This window comes from Polypterus senegalus, chromosome 17 (assembly GCF_016835505.1).
Source record: "Polypterus senegalus isolate Bchr_013 chromosome 17, ASM1683550v1, whole genome shotgun sequence".
NCBI classification, from domain to species: domain Eukaryota; kingdom Metazoa; phylum Chordata; class Cladistia; order Polypteriformes; family Polypteridae; genus Polypterus; species Polypterus senegalus.
This window is the reverse complement of record NC_053170.1, coordinates 1,442,095-1,461,258: the sequence shown is the minus strand read 5'-3', so window position 1 is coordinate 1,461,258 and position 19,164 is coordinate 1,442,095. Positions and strand designations below refer to the sequence as shown.

Here is a 19,164-nt window from a genome sequence, read left to right as displayed (position 1 = left end):
CCATCAGCTGGCTGCTCTTCTGAGTCCACAGTCGCCGCCGCTTAACAAGCAGCCTCCCGCCGGCCATCGCAAGCGATCAATAATCACGTGCTGTCCCACCCGCCTGCCTGCCCGCCTGCCCGCCCATCCTTCACACAGCTCTCTTTTCGAAGCCCCCTGCCCCCCCCATTTTACTTTCATTAGTGAAACTAATAAACCTTTCACACTGAATGGTGCCAAGGAATCCTGGGTAAATTCTTGAGGAGCGCCATTTGTTGTCCAGCAGGGGGCAGCATAGCTTTGCAAGGTAGGCAGTGAGGTAGAGGTGGTCCAGGAGAGATTGAAGTGGACCCCAATGCAGGGTTGTAACTTGCCTTGTGGTTGATGTCACTGGCCCACTGCTGTCATTCACTGGATTGAGTGGGCTTATTGTGTGTGTGTGTGTATACATATGGGGGGTGAGGACCACCATCAACAGGGGACAGAGCCCGTCTGGGACAGGAGGCCAATTGTAGCCACCATGGAGATATGGGAAGAAGCCAAGGGGGTGTCAAAATAGTCAAAGGACAGTGGGGGGCCGCAGACCTCGGCCCTGAGCCCACTGGCAGCAGGAGATGCTATTGAGACCCCTGCAGGGATACCTGAGACCACCTGACAGAGCTCTGGGTAGACCACCCCAGGGGTTTTGTAGAGCTATGCCTTACCTGGAGGTCCTTCTAAAGGGACAGGAAGGTAGAAGGTGGACATGGGGGCGACGTGACAGTCTCTTTATATCGATGTGTTTTTACCTCCAAAGTCCTGGAACCTTTTTATTGTCTTTTAAAAACCAAAAAGCCTTTCTGTGCCTCATATTTTTAGTTTCTTTGGGGACTGGAAGAGCGCCTCCCTCAGGCCACAGCTTCTCTCTATCTCTGTCTATATATCTGTGCTAGATGTCTGCCACGGCTCTGCCCGTGTAGTCGTGACACGGGACAAACTTGAAAAATAAATTAAAAAAATTTAAAAAATGTAATAATTTGTATTGACAAGAATTTATATTGAGTGCCTCTTCATATACAACATGGTTTTGCTGTCAGGGGCGAGAATGTAGCTGTGATCTCTGCGCCAAAAATGTAAACGTTGGCAAGGGTACCGATGGCCAAGTGGAAGGTGGGTACACCCCAATGTCAAATGTTGCCACTGTCTCTGATTGTGTTCAGCACTGATGGGCGAGCGTCCCCCGAGTGAGGAGAAAAGCACGTGGCCATGATATCTTTAAAACACACGGAGCTCTGATCACTCTCTCTCTCTCTCTGAAGAAAACAAACGTTACTCTTTGAAAGTCGCTAGATGATAATGTCTGCTGAACACACAGGTATGGCTAGCTAAGTGGAGGCCAGGTGCACTCCAACACATGGCGTGGCGACAGGCAGAGCAATTCAAACTGAGGCTGGTGTGTGAGTCAGGAGGGCCTCGCCCGGCTCCCCACTGCTGTGGACCCACCTCCTCACTCATGAAGCCACGCCTCCTAACTCCTGAGGCCCCGCACGGCTCCCCACTGCTGAGGTCCCACCTCCCCACTCCTGAGGCCATGCCTCCTCACTCCTGAGGCCCCGCCTGGCTCCCCACTTCTTAAGGGCTGCGCCCACCTCCTCACTCCTGAGGCCACGCCTCCTCACTCCCGAGGCCCCGCCCGGCTCCCCCACTGCTGAAGTCCCACCTCCCCACTCCTGAGGCCACACCTCCTCACTCCTGAGGCCCCGCCCGGCTCCCCACTGCTGAGGTTCCTCCTACTCAGTCCTGAGGCCACGCCTCCTCCCTCCTCCGGCCCTGCCCGGCTCCCCACTGCTGAGGTCCCACCTCCTCAGTCCTGAGGCCACGCCTCCTCACTCCTGAGGCCCTGCCCGGCTCCCCACTGCTGAGGTCCCACCTCCCTACTCCTGAGGCCACGCCTCCTCACTCCCGAGGCCTCGCCCAGCTCCCTACTCCTGAGGTCCCACCTCCCCCTCCACTTGGCACGCAGCCTCTGTCTTGGATTATGGCAAATATATCTGTACTGCAACCGAACAACGATACTGAGCGCGATGACCGAAGTCGCAAAATCAATCAGAATGTTCAAGCAAATTATAGAAAATGGACATAAAGACAGGCAGACAGACATTGGATTTTATATACTGTATACAGAGAGATATCTATATATACATTTCTATGTGTATGTGTGTATATATATATATTCAATATACTTTGGCGGACGGCCGGGATGCCCCTGTGATGGAGGGACCCGGAGGAAGAGAACATATCAACAACAATACCTCCCCTGAAACATGAGAGAGCAACCCCGACCCCAAACCCGGGTTGCATCAGGGCCGTGGGCTGGGAGCTTGGAAGCCCAACCCTGCTGGGGCTCATGGCCACCTCCAGGGGGCGCCTGGAATGCAGCACTTCTGCCACACCCGCGAGTTCTGCCAAAAGAGGATCAGAGTGCACTTCTTAGCTGCACTGTAAAGGAGGCCGCTTCACTCCGTTCAAATAGCCAGAGTCAGGTGGAAAGTGGGTAGAAAGAAAGAAAGAACAAAGGAAAGAAAGAAAGAAAGAACGAAGGAAAGAGAAAGAAAGAATGAACACTTATTTCTTTAGCACATTTTCATACAAATAATGGAGCTCAAAGTGCTTTACATGATGAAGAAAAGAGAAATAAAAGACAAAGTAAGAATTAGAATAAGAGAACACTAATTAACATAAAATAAGAGTAAAGTCCGATGGGCAGGGAGGACAGAAAAAAAAAAAAAAAACCTCCAGATTGCTGGAGAGAAAAAATAAAATCTGCAGGGGTTCAGAGGTCATGAGACCACCCGCCCAGCCCCCTCTACCTAACATCAATGAAACAATCCTCTTTGTATTTAGAAAGAAGAAAAGAAAGAGAAAAAGAAAGAAAGAGAGGGAGGGAGGGAGCGAGATGGTTTGGTGATTTGTGTTCTGTGTGATTTAAAGGGAGAAAGTAAGAGCGTGTGCTTGGACTTGTGTCCCTGTGCCTGTGTGTGTCGGCTTTGATGAGCGCTACGGCCCCCTTATTCCACAATACACACACACACACACTTGTGTGCTCTTTTAATGTTGTTCTAATGTCATTTTTTGGTATAAAACACACTCGGTGGCATTTAATGTAGTGTCACTGCTGCCCATCATTTACAAAGATAGAAAGCCCAAGTGACATGCCGCCGGCTGGCTGAGAGGGTCCCACTGCGCCGGGTGTCCTCGTATTTTTAAATGTACTTGTGGTTTCGCTGGAGGGGCTCACATGCAGCGAGTGTCAGACCTTCTACTCTCCTAAATGTAGTGCTGTAGAGATCTGAAGAGGAGTGTCTCGGAGGTGCCAGCGGGCATCGTAACGCTGGTGCTGTTATTGGTTTGAACGTGTACTCGGCACACTTCACGATTCATCAGTCCACCCTTCCATTTGCTAAAGTTGCTTGTTCTGAATTTAGTGTTCACCTCCATGTCTTTGATATGAGGGGCAAAATCTGAAATAATGAAGAAGACCCTCACAATTAAACTTGGAGAACACGCACTCAGTGACCAGGTGCTGGATTCAAACCCCACATTCCTGTGGCTGTGAAGCAGTAGTGCCAATCTCTGCACCAACATACCAGCCCCTCACGTTTCACCCCTCTGTAAACCAAAGAGCCAGAGGTGCCAATCACTGGCACTGCCACTAGGCTGATCAGAATGACATGGAAACAGAACTGCAGAGTCAGTTAAGTCGGTCGTAGGTTCAAAGTAAGGCCCGGTCAGTTTTAACGTCATGCAGGACTCTACGCTGCCCCCTGTAGTTTCAGCCCCTCCGTTCACTCCTGCGTTTACTCTAAGGCAAGAACTAACCCCGGGTGGGATGCCAGTGGACTGTGACGTGCCCGTCTCCTATCTGATCGGTTTATTTCTCGTAATCGTTATTGACATTCATATTTCAGTTCATCGATCCTCCAGATTTTATCATCTCTCTCTAGTGATTTGTCCTTTTTTAGTTTTGTGCAGGACGTTTGTTAATGAGGACAACCAAAACCCTACACACACACACACACCGTTCATATGAAATAGCCCTTATATTGCAGTGGTTCTCAACCTGTGGGGCGGGCCCCCCTAGGGGGGCACGAAGTAACAAAAAGGGGGGCGCGAAGATGTGAACAAAAGAAAACAAGAATCAAAAATATGAAACCAACATCTGTAGAAACCAAAACCAATGAACGTAAACTACATTCTGATACTGGAACAATAAATACAGAGTTAGATAAATGTCGATAAAAGTTAAGTAGGTATAATAAAATACGCATCTACATTTCAAAAAAATGTTAGGGGGGGGGGGCGATTAAAACTGTTATGAGAACCCGGGTCGCAGATACTTAAAGGTTGAGTAACGCTGCTCTATTGGATTTCCTTCCTTCCGTCCATCCACTTTGTGTCACTTGTCCCGGTCCGAGTTTTGGGGGCAGCGCTCTAATTAAAGACGCCCAGATATCCATTTTCCCCTTTGATTCCTCCAGGGGGGATACAGAGGTGTTCACCAGGTCAGCCAAGAGGTCTGCTGTCTCCAGTGTGTCCTGTGGACCACCCGGAGGTCTGTTCCTGGTTCTAATCGCATGCCTGAAGCCCTCTTTCGATGTTGGGGAGCAGCGCCTCTCCTTTGAGCTCCTCACCCGGTCTCTGAGGCTGAGCCCAAACACTCGTTTCTGCTGCTCGTACCCGTCACTGAGGTCTTTCAGTCGGGCCAGAAGCACAAATTGACCCCAAATTAAGAGCTACTGACCTTTACAACACCCCCCTGACTGTGGACGCTGCTCTGATCCATATGTCGATCCCCCCCACTCCCTTGTTCCCTTACTTTTGAATAAGACCCTGAGATTCTTAAACCCCTCGGCTTGCGGCAGCACCTCATCCCCCAACTCAGAGGGGGCACACCGGCTGAAAACTGTGACCTCGGACTTCAGCCCGGTGCTTGTCTAAGGTCAGAGCCTGATGAAGCCAGCAGGACCACCTCCTCCGCACAAAAGGGGTCCTGAGGTCACTGAAGTGGACCCCCTCCACCTCTGGGCTGAGCTTAGAAATGACACACGAAATCGGCGACAAAGGGCAGCCCTGCTGGAGTCGCACACCCACCGGGATCGAGTCTGACATACTGCTGGCAATTATTGGACAGCAGGTCTGGTACCCCACAGTCCCGAAGCAGCAACCCCCCAGGGGTGGTACCCCACACTCCTAAAACAAACCTAACCAACCCCAGGGGTGGTACCCTATACTCCCAAACCAGCTAAAACCGGTGTGGTACCCCATACTTAAGAAGCAGCACATAACCGGGTGTGGTACCCTATATTTCCGAAGCAGCAACACCCCCCCCATGTGTGGTACCCTATACTACTGAAGCCCCCAAACCCCACAAGAGACATGGGGGGGTACACGGTTGGTTGTATGCCTTTTCCAAATCCATGAAACACGCGTAGACTGGGTGGGCACACTCTGAAGACACCCCGAGAATCCTAATGGCAGTAAAGAGGTGGTCCCGTGTCCCATGACCTGAACACTCGACCACCAGCCGGATACTCCACTTCAGAACTCTGCCATCGGCCTTCCAGTGAGGCTGAGGAGTGTGTAACAATAATTTGAACACACAATTTGTTGCCCTTTCTTAAAGATGGCACTCTAGTTTGCCAGTCCAGAGGCGCTGTCCCCAACCTCCATGCGTGTTTGGAAGAGGCCTGTCAGCCACCAAGACAGCCCAACAACATGCAGTGGCATTAAGAACTCGTTGGCACGACTGTAATCCCTGAACCTGGTGGTGGGCGTCACACTGAAGTAGGATTCCTCTCAGGCTTGGTTAGCTTGTGGGACCCCAGGGGTGACAGAAACCGACTGGCCAAGCGGAGCACGGCGATGGCAGATGTGTAAGGAGTTCAGTGAGATGATGGAAACTGGCATTCATTCGGCGAGGCAGGGGGGAGATGCAGTGCTTAGCTGGGACGGAGTGGCGCTGACATCACCTGGGGTTACTGAAGGAGTACTTTGAGGACCTCCTGAATCCCACCTTCCTTTAAGGAAGCAGAGTTGGGGGACTCGCCCATCACCGGAGCTGAAGTCACTGAGGTAGTTAAAAAAACTCGGTGGCAAAGGCTTCAGGGGGGCTGGCGAGGCTTTGGATTTCTTAAGCGATATTATGATGACCTCCCCCTTCATTGTGATTTTATATTAAGTGACAATAAAACAGTTCAGATTTAGTGCCTTGCGTTCTGAGTGAACGATCAGAAGTGAGATCCATGTAAGCCCCAGGGAGTGTGCCAGTCTGTCAAGGAGGGCACTCATGCTTGGAGGGAGAGACGTCAGTTAACATCTCCTACACATCTTTGGGGTGTGGGAGGAAAAACTACAAGAACACGGGGAGAACATGCAAACACCGCACAGATATTGACTGGGAGCGGGATTTGAAACGCAGGGCGCTTGGTAAGTGAAGTGGCAGCATTACCCGCTGTGCCAACCAGTAAAACAAAATCCTAATTTCATGGAATGCGCTGTGATTATTTACAAGACCCAAAGGACACATGAGAGCCAAAAAGGACAAGACATTAAAGCTGTGATGAGGCATCGGGGGGCAAATCACAAATGGAGGCAGGATGGGCTGTGGCGGCCCGTGATGCTGGACCGGGTAAGCTGCCTTTCATGCCATGCTCCCATTCTATTCGCAATGCTCTTTTTGTGTTATACTTTGAGACGCACTGTGAGTTCGCCCTCACGAAGAAAGGCGCTAGATGATTGAATGTTAAAGACTGGCTTCTCAAATTCACAGCGCCATGGTGCCCACCTTGTTTCAGACACTCTAGACGAAATGTGATCCGGGTACCGTAGGCGTCATCTGCTACAGGGACATCACGTGTGGTGTCAGTGGGCACAGGTTCAAGCCCCCCTATGACTGACCCGTCTTCTGTATGAAGTTGAAGACTCTGAAGGACTGGTTGGTGCCCATGACCTCTTACAGTGACTGGCACCCTCATTGTCTGCTTCTTCTTTACCCACCAAGACGGGTAGTTGATAAAATAGGGTGAAATTACGATTAGGTCTGCTTACTCATATTCTCTTCACTTTATTTTTTATTAAACATAAGTGTTGAGGCTTATCCACAAACTTAGAAGAGACAGAGAGAGAGACCCACCACATGACAAACCCCCTCGACATCCCAGATTAGGACCCGAGGGCAGCCATGTGACGGGTGACACCGCAGTACCATGCTTCTTCAGATGGAACAGAACAGTGGGAGGTTATTATGGTGGCTGGAGTGCCAGTCCTGCCACCAACCCCCAGGTTTTTCCCCTTCAGGTTGGAGAGTCTACTTGCAGGGTGGGATGCACGTCAGGCCCAGGATGGAGCAATCGCAGGTTAAGGGTCTGCCTTGCTCAAATGTCCAACGGAGTGGAGTCACTTGAGGCGTTTACGGGATCTGAACGGGCAACACTCTGCCCGCAAACCAGGATGACCAGAAAATAAACAAGGCTGACCATTCATGGTGTACGCGTGGTGATGCCGGTCATGACTGTGGTAGGTTGCTGTTAAATACAATGGCGTGAGCCGAGTGATCAGCCGTTATTATACCGGCGTCACCTTTAGGGACACAATACTTGAAGCTGCCCGAGAGTCAGAAGATGCTTTACTTCATATAGCACCTTTTGCAATTATCACAGATTGAAATCCGATTGGAGTATCCATCTGTTCTAGCAGTGCTGCACCAACATGTTGGCACCTTGGCACTGTCCTGGCAAGATCTCCAGATATTTCTGTGTCCATTCCTGCAGTCAGTTGAACTTAAATGTGTTCAGTGTGAAGGGTCTTATATAAGAACACACTTGTGACGTGAATTGTTTGGTGCCATATGGCTTTAGGCACCATGGAGAAAATGTATAGCGCCTTTCATGATGGTCTCTGCCAGCACTTCTCAGCTTCTCTGCCAGATCTGAATGTGCTCAGTTGAAGTGACTCATTTTGTGGGTCACGTATGGAGGCAGTGGTGGGATTCGTGGCCTCCATTCTAGCTTTGCCGCAAGGCCCCAGTGCCCGCTGGCGGTTGACTGCGAAGCTTCTGCTAGGGTGTGGCTGGACGGGTGAGTGTGGGTGTGCCTCTAGTTGGGGCGCTGAGCTTCTGCCACCTTCCCGTTGCTGCCAGCACTTTGAGACAAACGGGTGCTGAAAATGGCTGCCTGGTTGGAGTGGAAGCTCTCTTTGTTTTTTGTTCTTTCAAGCGCTTAAAGTTTACCTTCAAGGACTTCCTCCCTCGGCTGTGGTTTTGATTTCCGCTGTGATGACTTAAGGTGACGAGGAATTTAAATTTCTTTTACTTTCAGACGAGTCTCGAGATGAGCCCACCCGTATCTATAGTGATTATTCTGGGCACAAACATAAACAGAGGCCAGCGGCTCGGTCGGGGGAGTCTCGCGCCAACTGTCATCACACCCCCGAGGCTATGGTTGGCACTGGGAGGAAGGAAGATGGGGCAAGTTTGGCGCCGCCCAGTTAGTCGAGGCCTAGCAGGTGACGGTGGCTGTCAGTCGGTTTCCTGTCAACAAGCGAGATGCACATTGAGACGGTGTTGGCGCCACTCACGATTGGTGTGACCCACGGTGTGATGTGGGTGACACTGAGTATGTGTGGTGGGAGGACGAGGGGGGTGCCAACGACTAAACTGGACTGTGTGGTTACTCAAATGGTGGTGCGGGACTTGGGGGACTAGTGTCATTCCAACTACTGGAGACTAACAATGAAACTCATTAAACAGAAATTAAGAATAAAGGCAGGCGTGTAATAATGACGTGTGTTGGTGACCTTAGGCACTGCCAGGCCCCACTCGAACTCTCCTCTTATTCTTCACCCAAGTATTCCATTCAAGTTAATCTGCTTCCAGCGGGCACCCTGATCACTGACATCCCATCACACTTGAGCCGGTCAGACCCTGTGGCACTGCCAGACCACACCTGGTGTCTCCTGTTCTTCACCCTGGCACTTTGTTCACCCTCTTTTAGGCTGATTATCACTGACATCCCACTCTTAACACCATTGTAGTGCCAGCATAAGTCACGGGTAACCTTGGGTGGTGACTGTTGGTATTCTTGACCCTGGTGCTTTAGCCATCTTCTCTTAGTCTAATCAGCCTGCACTGCCCATCATTGTTCCTGCCATCCCACTGCTGACACCATGGCAGTACACACTTGAGCCAGTCAGACCCTGCGGCACTGCCAGACCACACCTGGTGTCTGTTGTTTTTCTTCACCCTGGCAGTTTGTTCACCTTCTTTTAGGCTAATCAGCCTCACAAGGCCATGGGCATCACTGACGTCCCATTGTAGCGCCAGCGTAAGCAAGTCACAGGTAACCTTGGGTGCTGACTGTTGGTATTCTTGACCCTGGTGCTTTAGCCATCTTCTCTTAGTCTAATCAGCCTGCACTGCCCATCGGTGTTCCTGCCATCCCACCGCTGACACCACTACAGTGCAGACGTTCATAAGCCACTAGGACCCTTGAGTCCTGCTAAGCCCACCTGACGTCTCCTGTTTGTCTTCACCCTGGCATCTCTTAGCCTAATCAGCCTCCACAGACCACATGTGATGACTCAACCAAACCGTCAAAATTGGAGGGAGGAAGAGGAGCAGGAGAAAGAATGCCGTTGAAAAGCCACAGCGAAGGTCATAACCAGGAGTCAAAACGGAGGTCACAAGCCGAAAGTCCAAGTCAAGGAACGACATAACTGCAAGATCCGCAGATCAGAAGTGAACAGAATAGAAAATCGTTGTATGTTATCCAAACCTCAGCCATCGAGACATCATTTTAACACTTCGCCAATGATGTCACAACCTTGGAGGTTACGCCACCCTAGTAGACACAACCCACGTCATGGCGGCTGAAAAGACTTTCAAATGAGGGCTCCCAAAAGAAAAAAAAAACTACAGAATCCCGGAAAAAAAACGCCAAGACGACTTTCAACCACCGGATAATCACAGAAAACAATGAAGTGACCCCTGACATCCCACCGCTGACACCATCACAGTAAAGACCTGTGAGCTGCTTGGCCACACCTGACGTCTCCTGAAGTTGTTAGTGACGCCATAGCAGCACCAACTTAAGTGGGTGACAGGGCCGGGGGGCACAGTGTTTTGTTTACAGCCAGGCTCTACTGAAGGGGCGCACGCTGTGCTGTGTGGGCATCGCAAAGCAGATAAAATGTATTTAGACGCTCGTGTTGTGGAGGTCTTGGTGTGGCAGTTTTGATTGCAGACCCTATAGTTGTGGATGGTGGCTTGTTGAATACGGACGTCATGAAGTGACTGGTAAATCCTGACTGGTCTGGGGAGCTACAGTGGGTCCAGCTCTTTGTACAGCCACGGTCTGGGTGGACTTTGCAGGATCTCCCTGTGCCATTGTGGGTTTTTACACCAGCTTTACCCACCAAGGCCATGCATGCATGTTTGGTTTTACTGTGCGTTTCTAACGTGTCTGCTTTAAATAATGAATGTGAGCCTGCGCTCAGTGAAGGGCGCTATACAAAGAGAAACAGAACGGATTTGTCAGCCATTGTGAATCGGTCCTGCTTGACCTATTGAGGGTGGTGCTGTCGACTTGTGTCCCACCCTGGACTCGTTTCTGCCTTTTTTACATAAAACTATCAGAACTTGCAATTGAAAAGGGAGCCCAAAAGATAAACAGGTAGACGGATGAATGGCACTGTGGTCCTGTTCTGCTGGTCAGGAGTGGTCAGCTTGAACAAATTCAAGTGTTTGTGTGAAGGTGAGTGACCCTGCATGGCCATACTGGGGGGAACAATTTGTTTTAAAGATGAAAGGACTCCTCCTTTCCCTCTCTGTGACTCCACCCCTGAGTTTGTGACCCCGCCCCACTTTAATCCCATTCGCTTGTATTTTAATGTTTTAAATCAGCTGGGTGTGGTGAAGGAGCTGCAGCTAGACTGAGACGGATCGTCACCAACCGGACTGACTGACCGATGTGACATGCAGCCACACGGATTACCGATGACAATGTGTCTGTCCTTAAGCGTCACGTTATTCAGGTTTGTGTGCAGCTAGAGCGCCACCTGCAGGGCTAAGGGCCTACAAAATAAGGGAGCCTGCCTTCACCGTGCAGTCAGCTGGTGTTTAGACAGCTTTCACCTTCTACTGGCCTTTTGTCCCCTCCTGAGATGTTGTCCCCTTTTGTGCCTGATCACACATTAAAAGGGATGAACAAAGGCCTAGTGGCGAGTGTCTTGCAGAGTCTCCAATAAGGAGGTGTCCCCCGTCCACAGCATGGAGGTCCCGCTCGTAAGCATTTTGGACCCCTGGTTGCCGTGGCGCTGTGTGACTCGACCCCAGTGACGCGCCGACGCAGTGGACAGCAGCGCTGAGTTTTAATTATGTGCCTATTGATCCGAGCCCCGCCGCGTTCCCCTGTGGCTGCAGGCTGCTGAGATCTGTACTGCTGTCCCCGCAGGGCACCTGCTGTGTCAGATCCCTCTGAAAACTGGGACAATGACACAATGTCGAAACACTCCTTCCACAGCTTGGGTTCACTGGTGCCCGCACTGCCAGACGTGGAGACTGAACACAAGTCCTGGACTTGTCCCCTCGCTGTGACTGGCACAACACAAACCTGTCAGTTAGGGTGACACTGGTGAGAAGGTGACAGGATGAGCAGCCCGCGCTTCCTGTTGAAGGTCCACACCCTTTACCGCAAGTGACAGCTGACAGGAGGCTCGGAGGTGAAGACGGGGGGAATGGGTGGGGCAGAGAGATGAGCCTCTGTGCTGTGTCGTTGTTTGTGGGGGGATCTTGGACCCGGGGGGTAGACCAGCAAGTCACAGCGCACATCTGCACTACACTCGGGTGAAGTGAGGAGACCGCCATGTGGCACCTTCTGCCCTGCTGTACGGCTCCACTTCCTTCACTCCTCTTCCTTTGTTCTCGTTTCACGCTGGTGAAATTCGATTACTTCATGAACAGAAATTAGCGATGGCGCAAACGTAGCTGTTGCTCCAGAAGACGCTCACAGTTTCCTGCTGGATATTTCCCAGCATTGGGGGGCAATGAGGAAGTAAAAGAAAGCCTCTCACGAGTGACACAATGTGTTGACAATTAGCTAATCACACTACGGGTGGTCTGTGGAAACAACCAATCGCCATTGAACTCATATCTCACCCATCTGCTGGCTGTCGGGCACCGTACCCGTACAAAAATAAAAAGAATTGAAACCTTGGGCCCAAACGGTCTCAGGAATGCCAGTGTGTCACATTGGCACAGTCATCAGGTGAATTTCCAGATGAGCGCCGCTCGGAACTTTCAGTGCTAAAGGTTGGCTCCGCCTCCACCATTTGTGATTCCGGCATGTGACTCCGCCCACACTGTGAAGGACAAACTCCTCCTTGAAATGGACCAGTGACCGAAGGGGGGGTTTGGGGGTGTTTATTATGGGTTGTCCTCAAGTGTCAGGTTATTACATTAAAATGGGGTTTAGGTTTAGGTTTTTAAATGAATTTGTCTTTCTGCTTCCCGTGCTGATGTCAAATCTCTGACACCCCATCGTTATTCAGGACCTCAGTGACTGAAGTGACATTTGCACCCTTGTCCATCTAGCATATCACCAGCATGCACCCATCCTCATATGGCACTTTGAACTGAAGTGGCTCAGACCCTGTCACTGGTGCCACCACCGGACTGCGGCTTCCTCCACACAGCCTCTGTGGCTTTGTCAGCGTTTAAAAGGAAAGCAGCTGCAGTGTGCCTCAGGGTGACCTCTTGAGGGGACAGAGAGAGGGCACAAAATGTGTATGCCGGAGGAACGAGTTCTGCCCACATAGTGTGGCGCTCTTAGGTGAAAACCGACTGGCATCTCCTTCGATTTTCCTTTGTATTTTATTAAGGGCTTGGGGTTTTGTAGGCTCTTCTTTACAAGGGACATGGCGCTTGCCACCTGCTGTCAGCCATGCATAAAGAAGAAGTGAAACTGGGGCCGGGCACCGGAGGGAGGCAGGCAGGATCTGAGCACTGGGAGCCGCGTGTCGTTTTATCGTTAGGGATTTGGTTTACCGTAGTGGCCTGTTTTCAGTTTCACAATGCAGGGCCGCTCGGCGTGCAGGTGCTGCTGTCATTAAATATTCCAGTTTGCTTGCCATTCCTCTGCATATTACTTTACTGTTTTCATGCGGTGTCAGAGATGTGACAAGTCCGCCGGTGTCACAGTGACAGGCTGTGTGACGCCATGAATAACACTATTAGATTACAGCTTCGATCGCCAACAAAAAAGGGCCGACAGCGTTTGGGTGGTGGAGGGTGCCTGTTGAGTGCCACTTGGGAATGGCATCCCAATGACTCTGGACCAACCTGTAGGAAATGTGGAGCCGAAGCCCCCAAAAGGCAATGATGGTAAACCAGAGGTCATGGCGGCCGTTTTAACGAAAAGGCTGCCCATGTTATTCAGTGGTAACTGCAAGGAGAACCAGACATACAGACAGAGAGACGGGCAGCTCGCATTACAGTGGTGGGGTAGCAGACAGACGGACAGACTGGCAGCTCAGGTGATGAAGACATACAGACGGACAGACTGGCAGCTCAGGTGGTGAAGACAGACAGACGGACAGACTGGCAGCTCAGGTGATGAAGACATACAGACGGACAGACTGGCAGCTCAGGTGATGAAGACATACAGACGGACAGACTGGCAGCTCAGGTGATGAAGACATACAGACGGACAGACTGGCAGCTCAGGTGATGAAGACATACAGACGGACAGACTGGCAGCTCAGGTGATGAAGACATACAGACAGAGGGACTGGCAGCTCGCATTACAGTGGTGGGCGAGCAGACAGACTTCACTGCTCTGTTTCTGTTGTTTCTGTTATGTATGGGCAGACAGACTGGCCACACTCAATACAATGAAGTGCAAAATGGCAGACAGATTGCATGGTAGAGACAGACAGACTGGCACCTCTGTAACACGATGCATGGACAGACCTGGCGGGTCTAATTCCAGTTAAGTGCATAGAGATGAGCGAGCAGCTTCAACTGCACTGATGTGAAGACAGACAGACAGACAGACAGACAGACAAACCTTGTGATGCTCATGTGCAGGTAGACTGGCCGTCCTCACTACAGGGATATGGAGACAGAACAACAGACAGACCTTCTACTACATGGATATGCAGATGGAGAGACAGAATGAGAGCTCTGATGAGGTAGACGGACAGACAGACAGACTGAGCAGCTTCATTACTGTGATGAGTGGACAGATAGACAGACTGACTGTGTAGATCCACTACCAGGATGTACAGAGGGACAGACTGGTGACACTCAATGCCATGATGTGCAGAGATACAGGTGGGGTGTCATCCATCACAGAGCACACCTGATAGGGAGGTACAGACTGGGCATCGCCTTACAGTGATAAATGGACAGACAGACAAACTGGGCAGTTCCATTGCTGATAGGCCAGCTGTTTACAGAGATGTATGGACAGACACAGAGACAGGTAAGCGCCATTACAGTAATTAGTGGACAGACAACCTGGGCATCTCCTTACAGTGTTGAATGGACAGGGCAGCTCCACTACCATGATGTTCAGACGGATGGACGGTCAGACAGACAGACCGGTGGCACTCAGTGCCGTGATGTGGAGGTCATCTGTTACAGGGCCCACCTGATGGGGCGGTGCAGACAGACAGACCGGACAGCTCGTTTATAGTGATGAAAGGACAGACACTTTACGGGGAGGTGCAGACAGACCAACTAAAGGCCACCTCGTTATTCAGGGCTGTGCAGACAGATGACAGATTGGCAGCCTTCATTTATGTGTTTGTGCAGACAGACGTTATGTGGTGCGCACGTAGCCGCGGTCAGGGTGGGCCTTTTCTTAGTAAATGTGATCAAAAGCACCTGCAGCCGTTGTTTCTTTTTTTAGTGAATCTATTTGAGATGCTGTGTGGTTATTCATATTTCTTATGATGGTACTTCCTGTGAAAGTCGCTATATAAAACAGTGACTTGTATTTTCCAGGGCCCTGGCAGCTATGCCTTTATTTCACCTAACAATCCCGTTTCCTCCTCCTTGTCCGCATGCTATCCCCGTGGGGTCCTGACAGGCGGGCTCCTCTCCCCCGCTGGATGTGATAATGGCCAGTGGGTCTCTTTTCTCTTCGGAGCAGCTCGTTAGGCTCAGAATTAAACCTGAGCTTCTCATTATCGAGTCGGAGGTGAGTCACGACTGGTGTGGACGCCGGGCACGAGATTGCGTTTCCAAAGGAGCTCAGGCAGCGATGGGCGCTTTGAAGAGGCGCTCATTAGATCTGCTGAAGGCGGCGCCAGTGCTGCACGTCACTTTCATGCCCTGCTTACTCAGAACAACCAATAAAGATTCAGCTTAGAGCGTGTATGCAAATATGTCACCAGTGGGATCCTGGGTAGAGGTCGTACTTGGCGCACTCTGGGGTCCGTGCTGGTCTTTAGGGGCCAGTGTATTTTGGGGTGACTGTTACGTAACAGTGGGATTCTGTGTGCAGGGGTACACGCTGCGGGATGGAGGTGTAGATATTGGAGTAGCCGCCAGACGCACACCTGCCTGATTTGCTTATTTAGGGAGGCGCTGGAAATTTAAAAAGCGGGAAGTGGGGGTCTGCGTCGCGGTTGCTTTTGGGGTTTAGAAGGAAAACTGAGAGCGACAGGTAATCTGGGCTTTGGCGGTCCGCTGTGAAGTACGCCGTCGGGGTCCGTCTGTGTAGTTTCGAGGGGCGCACTTATGAAACGCCCAGCAGGCACGGACCTGAGAAGTACAGACCCTCCCTGTCCCACCCGTCCTATTATCCTGCCGAAGCCCCCCTCCTCTTCGGCTCCTGCACTGACTGACATGCACGCGTGGACTCTTGTGGTCTTTACCCCTCCACCGGCACACCTGTTCGCTTCTTGGGCATTTGCGCGAGTGAAGAAGAATCTCCTCGTCTGCTGTTCTTAGGGAACAGCAAAACAGTTGTTCTGCCAGTGGGCGCCGCACGGATAAACAGCCGTGAAGTCCCTGGCACGAAGCTTGGCAGAGATGGGCATCGCGGCCCAACTCCGCAGCGTCCTCCGTGCGACATGGCAGAGGTGGCCGGCGACTCCACGCAGTGCTCTGATAAGCCCGTAAATAAGCCGCTAGCAGCTCTTTGCCACCAGCCTTCGGTGTGACGAAACAATCTGAAAGGCGCTATATCAATTAAAGATCCGTACTTCGCCATATTTTTTTTTTTACTTGTGTTACACTGCGCTTGAAGTGGGGATAAACAAATACCTGTTTTTGTCGACTTCATGGACCGCCTTGCCAGTCGGTGCAAATTCTGCTCAATTTCATAATCAAGCGGGTTGTTTTTGATCTCGAAGGGCGGGGGTCCTCCTTGGAGTTTCGAGCGCGCGGTCTAACGTATATTTTAGTGAAGAGCGGGTTAGGACGGTCGGTGACACCCATTCGTTTTTCCAATTTTTTTCTTAACCCGGTTAACCAGGGCAGATCCGAGGATGCATAGGGCGCAAGGCAGGAACAATCCTTGGACAGGCTGCCAGCCCATAATATTTTCAAACCTGCTTCATCTACTGTACATCAGGGTCAAGAGGCATGTGGAGCTTATCCCAGCATGCATAGGGCGCAAGGCAGGAACAACACCTGGACAGAGCGCCAGCCCATAATAGTCTCAAACCCGCTTCATCTCGTTGAGGGTCGCGGAGCGCTGGGGCCTAACCCTGCAACATCGGGACACTTGCCTCAGCGGCACCCGTCTGTCCCCTTTGCTTCCTCGTCGTCGGCAGGGCGGCGGCTTTGCTGTGGGCACTTTGTGCAGCTTCAGTTGTTTTTTTAGGCGCGCACACTTAACACTTTGAAGACGGCACCGCGCTTGGCGCTTTTGGAGGGTCCGTCGCAGTAAATTACCGGGACTGGGAGAAGGCGGTGCCCGAGCGGTACTTTTAGCACTGAAGTTTTCGCGCGGCTTCCGTTACACCCTAGAAAAGAGCGAAGGGAGCCGACGACAGTCGTTCTCGGGACGCGTCCCTCGGCAGGGTCCCTCGGCCACAGGGCGTTTCTCCACACCTGCTGCGCTGTCAAAAGGGACGACAGCTGCTGTCAAGGGCGTGAAATCGGCAAGCAAGGCGCTTGATGGAGTAAATGTGGTGTAAGGTCCCTTTAAGGACTGAGCCGGCTGGCGCTGGTATGAAGGGCGCTATAAATGACTCTTGAAAAGCCGCACGTGCGCAATAAGACCACCGACGTGTTCTTTATATGGCGCCTTTCTCGAGGAGCTCCACCCCTGTATATGTGCGGTTATTCGATTCAGTTCGTTAGTTTTTCATATAGCGCCTTTCACTGAATGCAGGCTGAGTTCGCAGGCGCTTATTCAGCCGAGCTTTATTTTATATAGCGCCTTTCTAAAGGAGTCCCACCTCTCTGAGCTTTACATGTGCAGTTAGTCGGTTGTTGTATTGCGCCATTCAGTAAATGCAGACGCCGAGCGCTGTGACAGTCGGGTTTTTATTTCGGGTCGCAAAGTCGTTATTTGTAGAATGTCCTTCTTTGGCACCTTCCGCGTGAGTGCCACCTTAGATGAGTCGGTCGAGCGGACTTTCCTTAAGACCTCCAAAGGCTTTATGTGGACCAATCAGTGAGTAGTACACGCCGGGATTCAAGCCTCGTTTTATATAGCGCCTTTCTCTAGAACAACGCAATTAGTCACTCAAGGTCACTTGTCCCTTGTTACTGGAGCCCTAAACAACTTAACCCCTTCACTGCCAGAGCTGCCTCCACATGAACCTAAAAAGCTCTCCGTCTCTGTGAGTTCAACGCCAGCTCACCATGTGCTGCCAACCAAGTCCTGAGGTGGGCCCAGTGAGTGTGTTTCTTGTTGTAGGGCGGGCATGCCAGTGGCACACTTGCTCTCAATGCACTTTTCCCCATTCAGTTCTCCTAGCCCCCCCCTCCCCTCCTAACTTCCTTCCCCATGATGGCCCTCATCGAATGTAAACTTACCAGCACCGTGTTAAAGCGCTCCTCCAGCTCGCCCTCAGCAGGCATGGGCAGCTTTGGCGTGGCCTGCTGCTTCTGTACGGGTGACGCCGAGGCTGCCGAAGGTGTGCCTTTTGCCTCCCTGCCATGGGGGGGGACCTCCATGCTCCCTGCCGCGTTACCCATTGCCGGTCTTTTTAAGATACTGAAATCCAGATTTTACGGTCTCGTGGCCAACAAACAAAAAAGAGGAGAAGAAGTCCAAGGCAGCCCCAGTCTCTCAAAACGTTCAAAAGTAAAGCGAAGCGAGGCTTAAGAAAACGTCAAAAGTTCCATCCGAGTGCGAAACTTGTGCCAGGCGTTTAACGGCAAGCTTCTCTGCAGCCGCTGCTGTGCCCACCGAGAGTTAGAGTCCACTCTTGTGTCCCCTTCTGTCCGTCCATCTTGACGGGCCGGGTCGTCTCAGACTCTTTTGCTTGGCGTGACTGTGTGCCCAGGGCAGAGCTTTACATTTGAAGACCCAGTGCCTACTTGTGGCAGCAAATTCAGATGTTGCAAGCCTAGAGGAGGAAGTGATCTCTTCACGACTGCACTCACTGAAAAGTCAAAATGATAAAAAAAAGGTCCCTAAATATTCAACAAAAACCACAAGAAGCATCACTTCCTCTACGCAAGAGGCTCGCACACTTGATGCAGGCTGCAGAAGTCCGCCGCTGCCCCTGCTCTGCCCTTCCACGCTGCTAGAGAGCCAATGCTGGCATCCAGTCGCCAGGATGAAGCGGCTTCCCAGATGGCAGGCTGACCCGCTGAGCCGGCATCCATGCTCTGGAAGGAGAAGGGGAGGCGGCGGTGGGCCCCACGGACACGGAGAAAGAGGCAGTGATGTGCAGGCACGGCCACCTTCTGGAAATGGGAACTTCTCTGCAGCACAGGGAGCCCGGGCTGACACTGGAGCTAGGTGAGCGAGTGAGGCCTGCTGGGTCCTAGTGCCACGCGGATGAGTGCCAGGGCCCTGGGTGGAATGCAGCATTTGTCTGCTTGGGGTCTTCCACTCGCTCGCTCTGGCTGAAATACCAATGAAAGCCAAGACCGTCCTGCTCAGTCTGGGGGTATGGCAGCCGTACCCCATCGGATCAACACCAGGAGAGACCCTGCCATCCTGCCACTTCACAGTTAGC

At 51.6% G+C, this 19,164-nt stretch overlaps 1 protein-coding gene across 2 annotated transcripts in view; it reads right to left on the bottom strand.

Annotated features, from left to right (window-relative positions):
• fmnl1a (formin-like 1a) overlaps window positions 1–18,885 on the bottom strand; it is a 77,687-nt gene extending 58,802 nt beyond the window's left edge. Inside the window, exon 1 of one of the 2 annotated variants that reach the window (XM_039739446.1) lies at window positions 18,011–18,885. In XM_039739446.1, coding sequence (XP_039595380.1) covers window positions 18,011–18,172 — 162 coding nt within the window. In that variant the 5' untranslated portion in view covers window positions 18,173–18,885. The remainder of the gene's footprint in view (window positions 1–18,010) is intronic. The other variant, XM_039739445.1, reaches the window with a different exon arrangement.
• Between the last annotated feature and the right edge of the window lie 279 nt (window positions 18,886–19,164).